We start from the raw sequence: 20,494 nt of genomic DNA, 5'->3' as shown, positions 1-20,494 counted from the left end.
CCCCCTATACAATATTTCTCTCTACCACTCATAATTTTGGCAAATGACTCACTTGGCTTAGACATTTTTCCCAGAAATATCATTTGATTTAAGAACAAGTTTCTCACAATATTAAATTCCATACAATAATTAAAAACTTCCAGGTCTGCACTGTAATTTATGATAAGCCTTTCCCATCTGGATTTGTGTAAATGGCTTTTCTCAAGATTCTACTGGGACTAATAATTGGAATAAGGAAATGAAGGTGAAGATTACAGGAGATAACATAAAGGAGGATTAAAGGTACTGCAAGCTCTTTGTCATAGAATACTCTTTATTTTTAAAGATGAGAAGATCAATTCATTCAGCATTCATTTGCTTTTTTCCTTCACTGAGATTATCAGTCTGGGAACCTTCCAATTTATAGACAGTTTACATGAGATGGACTCATTCTGTCCATCCAAGGATACATCAGAACAATTGATCTATTTATTAATAATCTGCATGCTAGATTGAGTGTGATTAAAACATACAACCCTAACATAGAGGGATAATTTATCAGGTAAAAGTAATCTACAAACACAGATTATAAATAAAATATATAATGTAATATACAGTAAAAAAAAAAAAAATGCACTTACAAGACCTTGACACCAATTCTGAAGGACTTTAACTCGAGCCGAGACCCAAACATTGCAGTGTGGATGGTGAACAGAGTTTAGGCACCTCATTTAAATGCTAATGATAAATAAATTAATTAATGCTATGATAAATAAATTCATTGATGTCTAAACTTGGAAGAATCCAAAATTCTGGAACTACCTGAGTTTTCACCTTTATTATTCTCTAGATTCCTTAATAGTCTTTTTCCATACAGACCTTTGAAGAACCACAGGCTTTGCACGTCTGCAAAGTTTGCAGAGGTGCCCTACCAATAACAGAACCCATAAAATGAACCCTCTCACCCCTACAACTTGAGACACTTGAGCCACAATGGTGTAGTGAAATCAATTTTTCAAGTCTACTGATTGTGCTACACAGAGAATGCAAGAGCACCAATTGCTTTCCTGGTTTTAGGTTCCTCATTTATGTTCCACTGGTCCCCTCTGGGTTCCATCTGGAAGTAGAGGCTGGATTTTTCATTTTTAATGCATCATACTGATCATATGCAAGACCTAAGTTCGATTTCCTTTTCCTCTGGAATATATTTAAATCAAACTTTCCCATCTCCTATCAAACATCAAATATATTGAATCAGTTAAGCAAAAGGAGTGGACTCCATCTCGGTTCTCACTTCCTCCTCCCTTCTCCTTCCTTTGTCCTGGCCATGTGAACAGTATAGTTATAAGGCTTGTGGACTAAAATTCTTTCTCATTTAGAAAAAAATATTACATTATTTTTTGCATAATAATGCAATAATATTGCAGTATTTTCAGCTCTGAGTTCTTAGTGAACTAGAAGATACCATATCACAAAGCCAATATTTGTTTTCTCACAATAATTACCAATACATTTTGTGAAATATATTTAATGTAAATGGTTCAACTAAACTTCAAAAACTTACACTGTGAAGATAAAACTGTACTTATACAGTGAAGATAAAACCAAATCAGAAAATTTTGTGAATACAGTAAGACAGAATATATTTAAGAAATGCAAAATATATTTGAATAGTTTTCCTGCAGATATTGGACTGTAGTTGAGAGATGTTATTTTGCCAGATCATGGTATTTTTAATGCCATACAGCTGGGAAAATATTAACATACTTCTACCAGTAAATACTTGTTACAGATAGATCATATTTTATGTTATTACAATTTTTGATACTTACAGGTCACAGGAGCATCATGACCTTGCCTGGATCAAGAACTGAAAACCGAGTACAGTGAGAGCCACAGCGAACAGCACAAAGCTAATGGGCTGTGTGTGGTGAGCCATAACGCACGTGGCACCACAGACAACGGCAGTAATGCGCCTTGGTACAGGATATGCATCAGTGGATGACACGAGAACACAGGAAATGCTGGTGAACTATGATAACAGACCAATTTGACTGGCAGCCCGTGACAACGCCTGTCTGTAGAGCAACCAGTAATACAGACCATATGGAAACATCGCCAAGCTGATGTCTGACACACCGGGAAAGCCAAGCACTGAAGTGGAACCAGCTCCTTCGGTTCTGAGCCACTGCCTAGAGCAAGCACCCTGCATCTGCATCACCCAGCCTGGCCTTGAACACCTCCAGGCATCCACAGCTTCTCTGGGTAGCCTGTTCCAGGGCCTCACCACCCTCACAGTGAAGAATTTCCTCCTAATGTCTTTGCAGCTATTGTCCTGTGTTCCTTTTCTCACTGTTACAGTATCCGATTACATGTTGATTTTAAACATGTTTGATTTAATTTGTCTTGTACAAATTATGATCAGTAAAGCTGAGTAAGAAGTTGGTTTATATACAGCACGTTCACACACAGCCTCATATATGCATAGTCATGCATATCAAGTTGCGTGCAAAATCTCAAAAAGCAGCATAAAATGCACTAAAATGACTACTCCTGTCTTCAGATCTGAAGAATGTATTACATAAACTCTGCCAGTAAAGAATAACAACAACTTTTCCATGTCAAATAAAACTCCTCAACCTTTAGATATTTTTCACCATAACAGTTTTTATAAGAAGCTGTCATTGGACTACTAAGGCTATCAGGATAATACATCCTGAAAACATTAAGAATTCATTTAAAATACTAATTTCAATTTGGCTTTAGGATTAAAGGACAAAATTGGTTGAATGTGTCAGGTTAAATGGAATACCACCCCTATGTTAATGAGAAAATGTCAGAGAAACAAACACCCAAATCAGACTCTATACAGGAGTTGACCATTCTTCTGAAATAACACAACATACTCCATGAATAATTTCTGCATAAGGTCATCATAGAGCTCAATGGCCTGCAATCAGAAAACAATTCTGCTGGACATGAAGGTAACTGGTAGTATAACATTAGTAAGGATAGCTTTATCTTTATGAATTGTTTCTAACATTGGGGATTTTCACCAGTTGCAGTAAAAAAAAATATGGACTAAACCAACAAAGCATGGCAACCAGTGGCTTGGTTTTTATTTTGAAACATCAAAGGCCAAATACTTCATGAATATTTAATGACTGAAGATTCAATGACATAAAATCATATTGCTACTACCCTCAGACATAGTCGATTATGTCACAGAATGGCTGTTGTTTTAGTTAATCAAACTGAAAACATCTCTTCAAGAAGATTTTGATCTACACCAAAGCCATGAACATTACTATGCAAACATATTTCCAAACATTAACCACTCTACAGTTCCAATTCAGCACATCACAGGGATTGTATATGGGGGAAAAGCCGAAACCACATAATTTTACAGTTTTATCCTTTCAGAATTCTGTTGCAACACTCCTACAACAGAAGATTTTTTTTCTTTTATAGTTAAGAAGAAATTCAACTTTTTTTTTCTATTTCTTAATCACCTTCTTTTGGTACCAGATTTGGTGAGTATGTATGTACCTACAAAATGGAAAAAAATAACTCTGTAGCTGACACATAGTGGCAGTGTCTTCAAGACTTCCAGCACTAATTCAAACTGTAGACTTTCCTTTTTCTTAAGAACAGAATTCTTACAGAGTACTTTTCTCTTTCCAATAAACACTGGACATGTAAATATAAACTTATTTGTACCTAAAACTACCAAATTTCCTTTCCTCAGCTGTCTATGCAACCTCGTACCTGCTTTTACTGCTCATTTTCATATTGAACTGAAACCCTTATGCAGCAGATACTGACAGCAGCAGGCTACTGAAAAGAGCTGTACCTTAATTACACTTACACAGCTTAGACAATAAAGTAAATATTTCCATAAAGAATTGTTTTATTTACTTTTTCAGAGAGCAGGTAAGTTTAGTAAGCACCACAAATCAACAATAACTTGGGGAAGTATAGCATGGGCATCACTTGGCAGCAGGACTTAAAAGTTGCATAGTTATTTCTTTGTAATTTTTTATTTATGTATTTTCAGCAGATCAAAGTGAGGAAATTTACCTGTATTCTGAAAATTGAATTTCCCTCATAGACTTTAATGGGAGAGGTGAAACAGAGCAAGAGGCTTTGTATTGGGAAAGTCAGTTGTTTTTCTAGCAGCAATCTGTTTGTGTCTTGTTGGTTTTCTCTTAAGTAAAAAGCAGCAATTAATTTTAGAAACAAAATGCATTACTTGCTTACTTTCATCATGTATGTACTCAATAGCCAAACTACCAGCCAGAAGGGCCATATCTAAGGTAAGATTCTAGGAAAAAAATATTAAAAATCCTTGGGATGGATAGTTATTTCCCCCTCCAAAAGGAGGTATTCAGAAAAACAGCTATGTATGACAAAAATAAGGCTACAGACATTAATAAAGCTCCAGTTCTTCACACTAAGGATTCAGAGAACCAGTGGTAGGATTCCCTGATGCAAACCTTATTAACCAACAGGGCAGGATAAGGGACTCTTACTCTTATATCATCTACATTATTTTAAGAGTTTATTATGGTATTTTCTAATCATGCAACCATTTGAAAACAGCTTTGAAATGGCTTCAATCCCCTTCACTGAATTTTTAAAATGGTTGTTCCATATATATATATAAAAGAAAATTATGATATAGCATAGCAAATACCATCAAATTTTCACACTATTCTCTTCAGTCCATGTCCAAGGACTTTTTCAAACCATTTTACTTCAATCTGAACTTAAATTCACTGAACACCCTCTAGAACAGGTTCAGTACGAACATATTTTTCATTATATATTAATGGGAAGTTATGAATAATGCCACTGTACTCCCAGTGCATACAACCTCCAAAAAATCCACTCCTCTTTGGGAAGAAAGATTTATAATATCCCTCTGACCTACCCTGGTAGATGAATAACAAAAGTTAACAATTTAGAACATCATTTTCTCCCTCTCCTTCTACCAGTCAAACCTTCCTCAATATTCTTACCATCTCCCCAAAGAATGACAAAAAGAAATAGAAGGTTATGTACATGCATGTGTACATAACGAAGAGGAGTTTAGTAGTTACTGAGTTTAAAAGAACTAGTTACGTATATATAAAGACATACAATAACTATCTTGTATTTTTCGCTCCATTCCTGTAAGTCAAAAGCAGGATGGCTAGATGTGATTGTAAGAGACAAAAATCTTTCAAATACATTCTGTTTTTCGGTAAATATATTCTTCCAAAATGTTCAGGAAACGTCTAATCTTCTCATCATAGTAACTTCCCCAAAGCATAAGCAACTGAGAATGACTTCTTTTTATAACGCAAAATGCAATTGATTACAAAGAAGATTTCCAGGTGGGAAAATGAAATGAATTTGTTAGCAGCTAATTAACCTCTGTATCACACTATCTAATCTGTTTAATTAAAACAGCAAAGTACGTTTATTTTAATTTATTCACCATTACTTTCGTTAGTTGATGAAAGAACTTAAGAATAAAAAAAAGTAGAAATTGTCAAAACTGATTATAGATTTTATCTAGATTGTAAATACTGGGACCAGTACAGTACAGGAGCCTAGTTAAGCAATTTTTTTGAACATCAGCTTTACAGGACATTGGCATTGTTATTCTGAATTCATACTTAAGTAGGTGCTACAATGGAATGAACTAGGCTACATTATTTACATCTCTTGCTCTAAAATAACTAAAATACAAAAAATACAGACAATATACCAGCTCTCCAATGCCAGCAAATCTGCAAAAGAACCTTAGAGGAAACTACATATTTTATTTATACATATATATGTGTGTGTATGTATTATATACATGTATTATATACATACATATATGTTTTTTAAACCATGCACTGGGCAAACTTGAAGACATGAGATTTTGAAATGAGTTTAATAGCTTCTCTTTTTATCTTATCATAAAAAAAATAGTATATGGCAAGGACTGTATTACACAAAGTCATTAGGATTAAATTCCAAGCAAAACCACACATAACATTAATCTCTTTTAAGAATCTCATTGTAATAGAAAAAAAAAGCTCATATTTTGGATAGTTGCATAAATAGCAGTGGCTGAGGGGTATTTGCATCCCTTTCTTTCCTCTTTTTTTACATATGTAAAAAAAACTAAACTACAATGAAATTATAATATTGCATTTCTACTTGGAAAATAAACACATAGGTTTTTTTGGCATAGTATTACAATACTGTGTAACACAGGAGTTTTCATCTAAATTATCAAAGTCTGATCCAAATTGTGGACCACATCGTACATACCTGACACTGACTTGTGAAGTAAATAATATATCTTAAATGAATTGTTTAAAATAATTTGATTTCATTCTCTGCCTGCATAAATTCTTTACCTGGTTAATTCAATAACCTAAAGTCTGTCCACAAAAAGCCACAGAGATTTAAAATATACAAATAAAAGGTTATGCTGTATCTAAATCACAGCAATAACTTATCTCAGACAGCTTGCATGAGGACTAAGAAAAAAAAAAAAGCCAAATCTCTCCATTTCCTTCTAAGTGCAGAAAGTACCTTTACAAAAGGTAATAAAGTTGAAAGCATTTTGTGGCATCTTTTCAGACTGCTTTGGTTCTCAGGCATAACAAATGTGTCTGCCATATTGACTTTTAATTATATTAATGGTGCTTTTACCAAGACAAATCTTACCCTCTTCATTAAGATTTTACTTTGAATGATTTTGCTAGATCTCTAATGTCTTAGAAGGAAAACAAATGTGGACAGCAGTTACCAGGCTTAAGAAATATCCCATGCTCACCTAATTAATAAAGAACAGAAGGAATCATAATTTAATTACTCAGCTTTGACATCTATTTTGTGCATGTCTTGCACTGAGTCACTGCAATAAAGCAAAGATCCATGAGTACACCTTATTTCAGAAGCAGTTTAGTAGCATGAGACAACCCAGCAGCTGTAAAATGTCATTCATTTTGCTATTTAACATAAAATGATGAAGACTTTTCTAGTTAATCACTACAAGAAAAAGGACTACATCACAAAACATAATTACTTTTCTTCCTAATTATTGGATACATTACACTGGCATGCTAGAACTCATGCAGAAGAACTCTGATTTAAGAGTTGTATCAATGTCTTGCTATTATAGTTCTTGTTCTGTGTCTTAACAACTGCATGAAATTAAAAGTTATCTCTGTTTTCGTCCATGGACCACAACAGGGTTTTTTACTTGCCATTAATTTGATGCTTATGCCAACAAACTGAAAAGAACTAAGGAGACAAACAAACTTCTGAATGAGCTAGAAGCCCTCCATGCCCCCTGATATAGCTGCTGACTGCATGCCTGTTCCCCTTACTTCCACCTCTGTATAAACTTTAGAAACTGATGTCTAATGATATCAGATATTATTTGTCAGTTATTTAAGTGCACTCATTTCTATAAAAATGCAGCCATACCCTCAGAGCCAGGCTAGGTACAGGCACAGCAGCCAGCTATATAACTCATTAGACTGCAAGGGCTGCAAGATGTACTCAAAGCCCACTTTGCCTGCACCAAATCCTAGGAAAACCAGACTGATGGCTGTCAGTAGGACGGAGAGAACCCCAATCTCTCCTCGGAAACATTCCCTCCCTTAAAACCAGTTTCAGCCCAAGGCTGCACATACCCTCCAGGCAGCATGAGCAGCAGGCTTGGATCTTCATTGACAACTTCTGATTTAATGTTCCAGTTTTCTCCGTTTCCTCTAGCTCTTCCCAACTCTGCCCAGAGAACAGACCTTGGTTTTAACAACTCAGAGGAGAAGGAAATGGCTAGTTCTAAATCTGCATACCTCCGGGCACTGGGACAGGCTCCCCAGGGCAGTGGGCACAGCACCAAGCCTGCTGAAGTTCAAGAAGCATTTGGATAATGCTCTCAGGCATAGGGTCTGGGTTTTGGGTGGTCAAAAGGAGGTAGACTCAGCGATCCTTGTGGGACCTTTCCAACTCAGGATATTCTATGTTTCTATGAGTCTTGAGGACTACTTCACCTCAGCTCTCAATAGCACCATTAAGGAGAATTACGGAAGTGTGAACTGAGATTTCAGAAAGCCAGAGGAAAGAAATACAATTGCTGAAATAAGAATAATTGTTGAATTAAGTTTCCTATGTCCCATGCTCCCCTATAATAAGGAAAGTATATTCTTTTCAAAGTCAGCTGCCAGTGGACAAATTGGAAACAAACCATCAGCAGTGGAACAGGTTGCCCGGAGTAGTTGTCTCCTCCCTGGAATTCTTCAAAGTCAGGATGGATGGGGCTTTGGGCAACCTGATCTGGCGAAAGACATCCCTGTCCATGGCAGGGGAGTTGGAACTAGATGATCTTTAAGGACCCTTCCAACCCAAACTATTCTGTGATTCGATGATCATTTGCAATTAACAAATGTTTAGATGATGTACTCAAAAAGTCTTAGTCCAGACTGTGTTTTCTTCACTTGGTATCCTTCAACAAAAGAAAGCAACACCCTTTGCTGACATAACACAGCCCTGCTGAAAAATGACTGCCTATACAAGTTAAATAAAACAAAAATGTTCTATCTGAGTGGTGAAGTGCTACAGCAAGACTATATTTTGGTCTTACTGCAAGACTACTAGTTCAGCAATGCATATTTTATAGTATTTGAAGTCTAGAAGTCAGGTAAATTACTACACCTAGAATAGAACAGAACAGTTCAGCTCAAAGGGACCTACAAAGATCATCTAGTCCAACTGTCTGACCACTTCAGGGCTAAACAAAAGTTAAGGCATACAATTAAGGGCATTGTCCAAACGCATCTTGAACATTGACAGTCATGTGGCATCAACCACCCCTCTAGGAAGCCTGTTCTAGTGTTTGGCGGCCCTCGCAACAAAGAAATTTTTCCTAATGTCCAGTTTGAACTTTCTCCCATACAGCTTTGTGCCATTCCATGTCTCCTGTCCTCTGTTACGAGAGAGAAGAGACCGGAACCTCCCTCTGTACTTGCCCTCCTCAAGAAGTTGTAGAGTGACTGCACTGGGTGAAGTTGTTAGCAAGAGTAAATTGGGTGAAATTAAACTTGCTTATAGAAGATCATTCAGTCTGGTAGAAAACTTTGGCTGGAAGTTTTCTTTCACTTTTTAAGTGAAAAAAAATAATATATCACTCACACAGCATAAAAAGTTTTATCAGGAAAAAATACCAGAATTATATGCAGACACTGAAAAATATCAATAGAGCCAGGCTCCTTAGTTTTACTGTTCCCATGTGTAACTCTTAAGAAATGTAAAATTGAAGTTCCTCTCTAGAGAAGCAGCAAATCTCACAGGACTAAGAAGAGAATCCTAGCTGAATAAATTATTCATCAGGGGTTATTCATCCATGTTTAAAAGCAAAGATCTGCTCTAGATTAGAATAGTCATATCTTTATACTTATGTTTCATATTTTCAAGGCAGTTAAAACACACAGTAGTTCATTGCAAGTATAGTTTGGGACTACCAAATGGGAAAATGAAAATAGTGTGATAGCATTTTCCATGAAGACATAAATTACAGGCAGTTACAGAGTTGGCCAAAAGCTGTCAAGATTTCCTAAAACCTAATGTCCCTCCACCAAGACCTACAGTTGTTTGTGTATGTATTTATGCAGTCCTGATTTGCTCATAGCTGATAGCAAAAGTGAACTGGAGAAAAGTAAACACATACTTCGCACAGACCACATTTCTGGTCAAATCAGGCAGAATTTTATTAGTGCTTCATTGAATGATGTAGAATAATGTTGCTCATTTTGAAGAGTCTCTCTGCTCCATGTTATGTGCATCTCCTGCTCTGTGGCAAGCCCTCAGAAATACCTGCCATTACTTGTACTACTACTCATTATTTTCAGGACATAGAAGAGCCAGAATTTCACCTTTTGTTTAAATTTTATGAAAAATCAGAAGTACACTATGCACAGGGGATAGAAGGATAAGAATTCCCAAATCCCTTGAGCAAAATACATCTCTTAAAAATGGGATTGACTATTACTCTCAGCGTATTTTAAATCAATTCAGAATGAAGCTCATATTAACACTTATACCAACTGCAAAAATAATATAGACATCAAAACATTTCTGTTTCCAACTACTGCACAAGCCGCTGTTCTTAAAACATCAACTCTTGGTATACTTTAGGTACATAATGTCTGGAAAATGCTTTTACAAACTTTTAAATACCCAAGCCTTCCAAGTACAACTTTAGCTCCTTTTGCTCTTTCTAAAGATGAGTTGTGACAAAGACAGCCTGAATTTTCATCTAGTATCTTAAAAGAATCCTGTGGCAAAAGAACAAAATAAGCTATCAAAGCCTGAGGTTTTGTCATTTGAAAAACAGAAGGCAATGGAATGAAGACAAACACAAATACTTATACTCACGAAAAAAATCCAGCCCACCTATCACAGAATTTCAGAAAAGCGTTATTTCTAATATAAAATAATATGCACATTCCCAAGCCCATATCTGTATGCTTTTATCCCTTTTTGACATTAAACACTTTGAAGTATTTTGGGTGTAATTTTCTTTAAACAAATTAGGAAATCGGAAGGAATAACTGCCAAAGTTTCCTATTATGATTTGCATTCTGTCTCTGAAGTAAGAATCTAAACTTTGTAATATCTTCTGAATTTCTAAATATTTTAGAAATCTGCCTCCATTATGGAAAATCATATTTGAATGTTAGTGTCTTGCTCCATTAATTCTTTGTGCATGTTCTGTTATACCATTTTTTCTATCATAAAAAAAAAAACTTTATCCTCCAATTAGTAATTCAAAATTAGCAGAATTAAGTTCATACTCCTTTTCCCCACAAACATTAACACATTTCTTAAATCAGCATTAAAAAAAAAAAAAAAAAGACCAGGACTACATGAATGTAGTGGGGAATGAGGGGAACTGACATACAGAAGAGCCCAGTTATACTGGCAAGGATAGATCAAGAAGAAAAACACCATTGTTTTTGAAGTGATGATATTTGGTAAAAAAGCTTAAAGACAAAGAAAACAGCATCCTTTTAAAATAAATCTTATTTTATTTTACCGATTCACCTAGGATAGTAAAGCAATGGTAAGAATTATTTATTACAAATTTAAATTAGCAACTGAATTTGAAGTTGATATATAGAATCATAAAACTAATTAGCTTCATCTGTGTTACAAATTCAACGAAGACTCTTAGAAAATATGCACAACAGCAGCCTGCAGAAAGCTCTTCTTAACATATTGTACCTCTCTATTGTAAACTAAAGAACCTGCAGGGTGTTAATAAATTGAGTACAATAGCATATCCTGCTTTTAATAAGATCTTTGTTTGGAAAGTGCATTAAAGAATCATTCAAAAAGAAGGCATTAATGCACATACAGGGTGCCTTAATAATGAGAAATCACACCTTTTTTTTTTTTTTTTTCCCCTTTCCTCCAGTTCCTTCCCTCCACCCCTTTTTCAGAAGCTGATTTTTTTTTTATTATTTTTTTTTAAATGAGCTGCCTGGTAAATAAAGCGTATTAGATGTCTTTTACCATATTTGATTTTTCAGATAAAATATAGTGCTTGAAAGATTCCGCAGTGATTGAAGGTGTTTCATCTCTTTTTTCTAAGAGCCTTTTTGGCTAGTTCCCTACCAGTGAAGTACTCTGCGGCCCACATGAGATTCTTTCAAAGCTTTGTATTACAAAATTATATACACCTATACTCAACATAACCATATTAAGAGATGATAAATAACCAAAAGATATAGCAGAAAAGCTCTCTACTATAGTTACACATTTAAGAACTCTGCCTACATATAATCTTAATTCTGATTGTAAAGCTACTATTTGCCACCTTTTTTATCAAGGTCCTAATTGATTTAAGATTCCTATTGTGTGGGGAAAAAGCGAAAATAAAGACAAAAGCCGTAAGTGTTCAAATGATTAATCATGCTAACCCAAAAGACAGATCCTTTACAGGGAAACAAATGCATGGAAGAACTCTTCTGTTGCAACCCAGATTTTATAAGACGCCTATGATTTGGTGGATGAAAAATTATATATGAGCCCACTGTGCATGCTTGCAGCCCAGAAAGCCAGCTGTATCCTGGGCTGCATCAAAAGCAGCGTGGCCAGCAGGGCAAGGGAAGGGATTGTCCCCCTCTGCTCTGCCCTCGTCACACCCCACTTGGAGCCCTGCATTCAGCTCTGGCATTCAGTTCTGGGGCCCCCAACAGAAGACGGACATGGAGCAGGCCCAGAGGATGGCCACAAAGATCAGAGGGATGGAGCACCCCTCCTGTAAGAAATGGCTGAGAGAGTTGAGGTTGTTCAGTAGAAGGCTCCAGGGAGACCTTTGCAGCCTTTCAGTACTTCAAAGGGGGCTTATAAGAAAGATGGGGAGAGATTTTTTAAAAGGCACATAAAAAGAAGGACAAGAGGTAACGGTTTTAAAGTGAAAGAGGGTAGATTTAGATTAGATATAAGGAAGAAAATTCTTCACTTGAAGAATTTCAAGTGTTCAGTGGAATAAGTTGCCCAGAGAAGCCGTGAATGCCGCATCCCTAGCAGTGCCCAAGGCCAGGCTGGATGGGGCTTTGGGCAACCTGGGCTGGTGGGAGGTGTCCCTGCCCATGGCAGGGGGGTTGGAACTGGGTGATCTTCAAGGCCCCTTGCAACCTCAACTATTCTATGATTCTATGATTTTTAGACTCAGAATCAGCTGAGGGAATACAGGAAGCTATAAAAGGAAAACTCCAGGCAAGCTAGCGAGAGGCTTTACCCTTAAAGGTTGTTTTTGTCTTTTTTTTTTTTTTTTCCTTTTGGACATGTTTCTATACCCAACTACTGTCTCCCAGAAATTTGTAAACCAGAGGGCACCAGTGAGACCTTGTGAAAATGATCCGAACATTAGTGGCATGATGCTGGGGACAGACAAGGGGACAGTGGGATCCTGTTCCCAGTATGGAATGCTGGAAAAAATCTGCACTCATCTGATGAAACCTAGAAACCTCCAGAAAGGCTTCAGGACAGGCGTGTTCACACTGAACTTGTGCATTAAGATGAATGTCTCCTTACTAATTCCAGCAATCCTAGGAAAGTGAGGTCAGTTCTTCAAATACTATAACTGCTGTATTTCCTACCCAGTTTTGAGAAAGTACTGTTGAAAACTTGCTGAAATGCTTGTTCCTGCAAAATTTGCCCCGCGTTTTTACAAATCAAAAAGGTGTGAGCAGTAAGTATCAGATAAACATCAGAAAAAAACCTGAAACCACACAGTTTCAGTAAGTGATTCATTCTTATTTCCCTCTGCACCTCACCATGCACACACATAGCTCTGTCCCCTGAGTGGAAAGATGTCAGAGTCCAAACAATCACTGACAGAAGAAAGGTATTTCATTCCTTTCAGTGAGATATGGCACATTTAATTTAAATTATGCACAAATCAAAGCTATATGTCACATAAGTGAAGGTGGCACACAGCCCTTCGGAGAAGAAAATATCATCTTCCCTAAGACCTTTACCATCTGCCTGTCAACTGAAATCAATCATACAGCATATTTTTTTCCAAGTCACATATGGTTTAGACGTGTGAGGCCTCATCCAAAATTAATCAAAATCAATGGAAGATTTATTTCACAGTGTTTTGGATCAGAACATTGTGTAAAGATACAGACAGCTTTGACACTTTGCCCATCGTTAGTGTTGTTCAAACTTTCACAGAATTATTAAGTACTGATTACTGGGAAAGGATTCCACACCTACTTTTTGCACCTGTGAGAACTGGTTCTACACCGCAGTTCTGGAGCCAAATCTGAACATTTTAATTCCCCACGAATGCCCTTTGTGCTGAAGAGGACTTTGAGAGGTACAAACCATAAGAGAGCTATATCCTCTCTTTAATGCTATTAGAGAAAAAAATACTATAGTTTGTTACCTTCTCTGAATGTCTCTCTTTTAAAAGACAATCTTTAATAAACTGCCTCCCTAGAATGAAGCAGTACTAACACTTTAAAAATTGGTTATTTTGTTTGTTTCCCGGTTGAAGCTTTTAAGATGCAATGATGCTTTGCTGCAAAGCATCAAAACATTCGATGCAAAAAGCATCAAAGCATTTGATGCAAAGATGCTTTGTTGTAATCTTCATGATAAGTTACAGACAGTCCTGAAATCTAAAATCTTCGATCTGCAGGAAAGGTCATGAGCTGTCTACTACTGCCCTGTTCCTGCAGGTCACCTCTTGGGTCACCTCTACATATCAACTCTTGTTATGGAAGACTTGTTTATGTATCATTTATCCTTCTTATCTTTCATTTCTTTGTTGAGCAACTTTTCACTACAGTTTTACACAACCAATGTTGATTTAAAAAAGTCATAATCCCAAAGTACTATTTCTACGACCTCCTGTCTCACTTTTAAGGCCATATACACAAGCTTACACATTAAATTCACAGCAAATGCTGTCTTGGAAATATCAGGGTTCAGGAAATCATCATTTACACAGAAGAACGTAAAACTATATTGTTTAAAAGATAAGGCATATTGAAAGGATTTTTCATGTGGCATTTTAATGTGATAATTAATTCCTAAAAGTCTGAGTTTCAGTCTTCATATAAGTAAGTGGATGCTAATAGGCCATGCATAAAGACTCCTCGCTAAAATACAAATGAGAAATCCCTTATGTTTATACATGTGTAAGTACAATTAATATTGCAACCCAACTGGAAACAAAATTGCTTTAGTTAACCAACCATTGCAATGCAATCAAATGTGGTATCAAATGTAATTGTAGAAGATCCATTTGGGGAATAACAGCAATTATTTCATAAAGAATTCTCCCCTCCTCCTTCCAATTCACATGCACACAATTTTTTTCATGCATCTCTGCACCAGCAAAGTAATTGGACCATCACAAGTGTCAAAAATACCACCATTTCATTCTGCAATACACAGGAAAATTCAAACTGACAAGGCTGTTTCTTTTAGCAATATTGGGTTGTACCTCTGATTTGTAACTGCATTAATCTAAAAACGTTTAAGTAGTTTTTATTTCTCCAGCTGTACATGCAGCTAGGGAATTGTGCAATGCTTATGGAGTAGGAAGCAAAGAATGGCATTTCTTTGTCTGCCTGAAGCTAAGTACTTTGGATTTGCCTTCACACAACTATTCTCTAAAGACTTAATACTTCTCTAATGTAAGTATTCTTCTAGGGCTGTTGAGGGAAACCTCAGTTCAGATATTTTAATTGACCTTGTGTTTAATCAGAAAACAACGCATATTGCAATCCAATATTAATAATTTTTTTCCTTTTTTTTTTACTCAGAAGACATTCAATATTCTTCATTAGTATTCTTAATTAATATTCCTTTGAATTGTTTTGTACTTTTTAGTAATTTAATTAGTAATTACTAAAATTATTTTGACATTTAATTATCAACGCAAACCACTGAAAGCCATTATGATCTTTATATCTGTCAGCCACCTAAAAATACTTATGTCAGCTGCAATGTGACTGTCAAGGACATTGATGATCGTGTACTCATTAGAACTAGAGACTGTCCCAAAGAGTTTCTTTCTATAGTGACTTATATGCAGTGCTGCTTGAAAGGCTTTCATCACCCTAAAACAAGTCCTGAAAAAGGAAATAAACCTCATACAGCATGATGCAGACCATTCATAATGCTATGAGAAGTATCAGAAGAAAGGCTATCAGTAAGAACCCTCATCTGCAGGAAGTTTTCCAGTATATCTTCCATATTCCATCACAGCCATTAGGAGAATGAATTTTCCAGTGAAAATTAAGTTTATCAGAAAGATCTGTGTGCAAACTAATTTGAACAGGCATTTTCTAAAAAGTAGGCCAGAAGAGAAGAGAAGAAAGATTACTTCTGGCAAAAATGGAGCAAATTAAATTATAAGAACCCTAATACATTTATTTGAAATTTAATTGCGTAACCTAATGTCAAGGTTATTATATAGTCCACAGTGTTTTCTGCCAATTTCAAAACAGTAAAGCACAAGCTTGGTTTGCAGTTACTTTATTATAAATCCAAATGCCTTTTTTTTTTTTTTTAACCACAGTCTTTTTCTTGAGCCACAACATTAATAAAAAAAAATCACATTTCAAAATTACTTTGAGCTCTCTCCTTGGCAATGAATTCTGACGAGACCAGAAGCTTCTCTGGTATAAATGACTCCTACTGAAATTAAAGGGTAAAAATAAAAACAAAGTTGAAACAGTGTTGTTGATGTGATGCCAGTGTACCCAGTAAGAAGCGATATGATTAGAAGGGGCATCTGACCTTATTCACACTCTTCTGCACAGAGTCCATGAAACCTGCAGGTTTTGTTTCCTATTGAAAGCAGGAAAGGTTCCTGTAGCATTCTCATTATTGCATCCCTATGAAACAGGCATTCTGTATTTTACCACATATTAGAAATTGTGCCTGAGCAGACAGCACACTTAAAAGCATTCATGCTGTATCCAAGACCCTCTGCATTCCTGAAAGCCAGTCACTTTTATCTGATTTTGGCCTAACCTTGGAGTTTGGGGCTGGTGGGGTTTTTTTGTTTGTTTGTTGCTTTTTTTTTGGGGGGGGGGGGGGGGGGGGCAGAACTGTATGTTTAAGTGTCTGACGAACACTGGAACAGAAAGGACACTTTAGGAAAGCATTGTGCATTTAACTGTGTGCCTGTATGATGCAAGTGGATGTGCAAACAGTCTAGGTTGGTAGCAAAATCACATAAAAGCACCATCTGCTTTTATTTCTGAAGGAACAAGTAATAATGGCATAATAAATGACTTTGACACTCAGCAGGGAACTGTAGCCTAAAATTAATAGGCTTATAATCATGCAGAACAATATTAATTTGGCTTGAATAATAATAAAGAACTAGTGTTGTGCATTTTACAATCGTCTCACTTGTTTTTCAGTAAAATCTGAAATGATTGAAGAAGATAATTTAGCATTTGACCAGGGTCTCTTTCATGAGTACCAGAATATTGAAGAGAAGAAGATATTAAAGTATAGAGAAGGATTCTTAAAGAAGTCAATGACTCAATATATACTAGTACATAGACAACAAAATCCTCCTCTATTAAACTTCTGCCTACCAAATAAAAACAACTAAAAAAATAAAATCATTTGTATGATTCTGTGTTTCAGTGCTTGGAGTAGCACACACTTTACTGACAGGAGCTATCACTCAGAGATGTCTTCTCCATAATTATTCCTTGTCCAATGAGACAAAGAGATGTTTTGTGTATAACTCAGAACTACATTATGGGCCTGTGAAACTCCCTCTGAGTTTATGAAGGGTAAAGTCCATTTTATTCTCTAGAGATCTGTACTTAGGCACTGGCTACTGCATAAAATGTCCATTTGTAGGCAAAGATTCCTTCTGTGGTAGATGTATAAACGGCATGTTTGTAAGAATATAATTAACATTAGAACGAAGAAAATTCTGAGAAGGTTAAAAGGAGAAAAACTTACCCCAAACTCATCCCTCCACTGATGAGATGCTTGATACTTCTCTGCTTCTTTAGCGAGGCGCTGAAGAACAAAAAAAAGACATACATTTTAGTCTTCACTGATTCTTCACATAGTAAAGCCTTTCTTTTTTATTTTCTTTATATGCATGTTTTCTCTATATAATTCTCTATATATCTATGCTTTTGCACTTACTTGAAATTTATGTATACTTGAGTAAAGATGTACAGTCTTTTCAAGAATGCCATTTTCTATATTATATACTAATTTATATTATACACTAATTTAAGCACTGCAATCATGCATTAGAAAGCTTAACCCTAATTCCAATGTTATTTAAGATGTTCTAGGTAAGTCTGAAATCCATCAATACCGAAAATAATTTCTCCCTACACACCTTACCTCATACATATGAGTTTAATCTACCATCCAATTAGAAGTATTTATTAGAATCTTAAAACACGTAACAAATATTTTATTAGAATCTTATTGCCCCATCAAATTATCTAGCTTCAGTTATACAAAGTACTGACATACCCTGTCATGATTAGGGATCCATAAAAACTCAGTAATTTGTACAAGCTGTAGTCTGGGCCCATGTACTGAATGAACTTTAGCCGCCAGAGAACATCAGTAATGCTCCTAGATGGCATTCTTCCAGTTTAAATTAATTTGAAAGAAATCCAGTTTAGACACTTAGCCCCACAGGAAGCAAAGGACAGTACACAGGAACGATCAGATGAGCCTCTTTCAAATCAGTCTCTTGTATAGATATCCACTGCGTTGGTTACAAGTTCCTCCTCAAACAAAATTATAATCCTTTGAAAAATAACTGTTTGCACATGCATATGAGAAGTTTACTACAATTCTGAATATAGAAGTCGCCAAGCATAATGCTTGTTCTCCAGTTTCGCTCACACAGCTTCCCCAGTGCCTGCAGCCCTGGAGGCAGGCACCCATCCTCAAAGAAGGCAAGCAGCAGAGCTACCTGATGTGAACACAGCTCACAGGGACTCAGCCACGTCCTAATTTTTGAGTGAGTGACTTTGAGAACTACGTTATTTTATAATTAATAACAGTTTCTGGATAGTCATGGTCCTTTTCTAACAGAACTGCTGTATCCACAAGCTAACTAGGGATAAAAATTCTTTACTTGTGAAGGTGTGTGCACAATATGCCCAACGATCCTTTCAATATTCAGATCAGTTCCTACCCAAATGAACTGGTGGTCTAAGTCACGTCTTCAGTTGAGTTGACTGTCAGTTCTTGCTAACAACCAAAAGGAGTATGACTGGAAAGTTCATGGAACCAGGAATTGCAGAGATGGTGCTGTCAGAATCTCGTCTCAGCCCCAGTACAGGATGGCAACCACCATGGTATCCGATCCCACAAGGACACTCCATCTCCCCCCCAACAACTATCAGGCTGATAAATTTCACCAAGCAAAACTTAAGACCTTTTCCTTTCTTTTTCATTTGAAATCATCCCGTTAAAAAATATAATTGTGTGCTCCGATGTCTGAAAATAAGCGTCCCTCTTACGTGTTTTATCATCCATTCAAATGATTTTTAGCTCACAAAGTTACTAGTATCCTGCAGGCATTCCCAACAGAGCTGCCCTCCACAGTAGCCAAGTACCACATTTACAAAAGCAAAACTGTAATATAACTTGATGCATTACACTGGCAAAATTTAGCCTAACTTCCCCTTGACCTCAATGGACAAATCCATTACCTTAGATACGTATAGTATTTCCAGTTTTCTGGTAATACACTAGCATAATTTTGTATCAGTACAAAGCAAGATATGATGCTTACTGACACCTACTACACAAGTAAATAGTTGCAGATAACATTGCCCTCATTTCTCTCTCTGTCTGCTTCATAACCTTAAGGTACCCACTGATCTGCAATTCTTCTCTGCAAAATATGTTAGAACTGAAATTTACAAACTCATAAATGGATTATGAACAGAGATCTATAGTAAGTATTAACATTACTAGGAATTTCACATTGGAAGAACTGCAGCCACACCTGATATTCCTCAATTTCGTGAAAAACTAGGAAATTCTCAGCAAATCTGAGCTATAAATTAAAAATGCTAAAAGCAAATTAAAAAAGTAAAGCTCCTTAGCAACTCCCCACCCCTGGATTTCTACAGCTCCTTGTGTCCTAAAAGAGCTTCCAAACTGAGAAGTTGCCATTTGCTGTATGCTTACAGCGCTTTGCTCATAGGAAAGCACAAGCAACTGGTGACGGAGAAGCAATAATGACCAATGAAAAAACGACTGTGTTCTTTGACTCAAATAAACAAACTAACACCATTTTAATGAAACTGCATGTTGCCCCCATGCCTGTTTACGATAGGTACAGCAAGAGGCTGATTCAGCGTCGTAATGTCTTGCTCATTGCCTACATGAAGAATCTCTGCATTTTTCTCTGTTTTGCAAGAATCAATTTAACTTTTGTGCCAGTTACTAGACCAATCTTCCAGAATATATCTAAAACTTTAGCTGGAGTGAGAGCAGAATGTAGGCCTAATTTTCTTCCCAGTATTGTATGTCAGAGACAGAATTACAACCTAGCCAACTTGATATCAGTCCAGTGTTGGTTTCCTTGAAACAGATCATCTTTTCCATCAACAATTCCCATAAATGCTATATGAATTATTAATAGTCAGTAAAATGTCTCTTAGCCAGGACTAGAAGAAATCTGTAAAATGAGTGTTCACATGAGTAAATCATTTAATCTCTCAGTGTGGATGAATATTGTAGTTGCACCTTATACCCCTGCAACTGAACACTCCTGTAATTCTATAGCTATGTAAGTTACATATGCAAAAAACACATAGGATCATTTCCCAAAGATCCGTATACTACAGTACTCTGATTTCCCAGCTTGCCTTCAGCAGACAACTATAAATGTTCATGTGCAGGATATCACAGGGACAGATCATGCAAGGATTTCATAATCAAAAAGGTGGCTTTTGTTTTGTTTCTGGTGTCTGTT

General features: G+C 36.3%; 1 protein-coding gene across 12 annotated transcripts in view; it reads right to left on the bottom strand.

The window, feature by feature from the left end:
* Nucleotides 1-20,494, bottom strand: part of CACNA2D1 (calcium voltage-gated channel auxiliary subunit alpha2delta 1) — a 415,542-nt gene that overhangs the window by 200,377 nt on the left and 194,671 nt on the right. For all 12 annotated transcript variants that reach the window (XR_014578635.1, XM_083821360.1, XM_083821361.1 and 9 more), the window contains one exon: nt 17,491-17,550. Coding sequence is in view for 11 of the 12 variants with exons in the window: in XM_083821360.1 (XP_083677486.1) it covers nt 17,491-17,550 (60 nt within the window). In the remaining variant the exon portion in view is untranslated. The remainder of the gene's footprint in view (nt 1-17,490; nt 17,551-20,494) is intronic.

This window comes from Anser anser, assembly GCF_964211835.1.
Source record: "Anser anser genome assembly, chromosome: 1".
NCBI classification, from domain to species: Eukaryota; Metazoa; Chordata; class Aves; order Anseriformes; family Anatidae; genus Anser; species Anser anser.
This window is presented reverse-complemented; position numbering and strand designations above follow the sequence as displayed.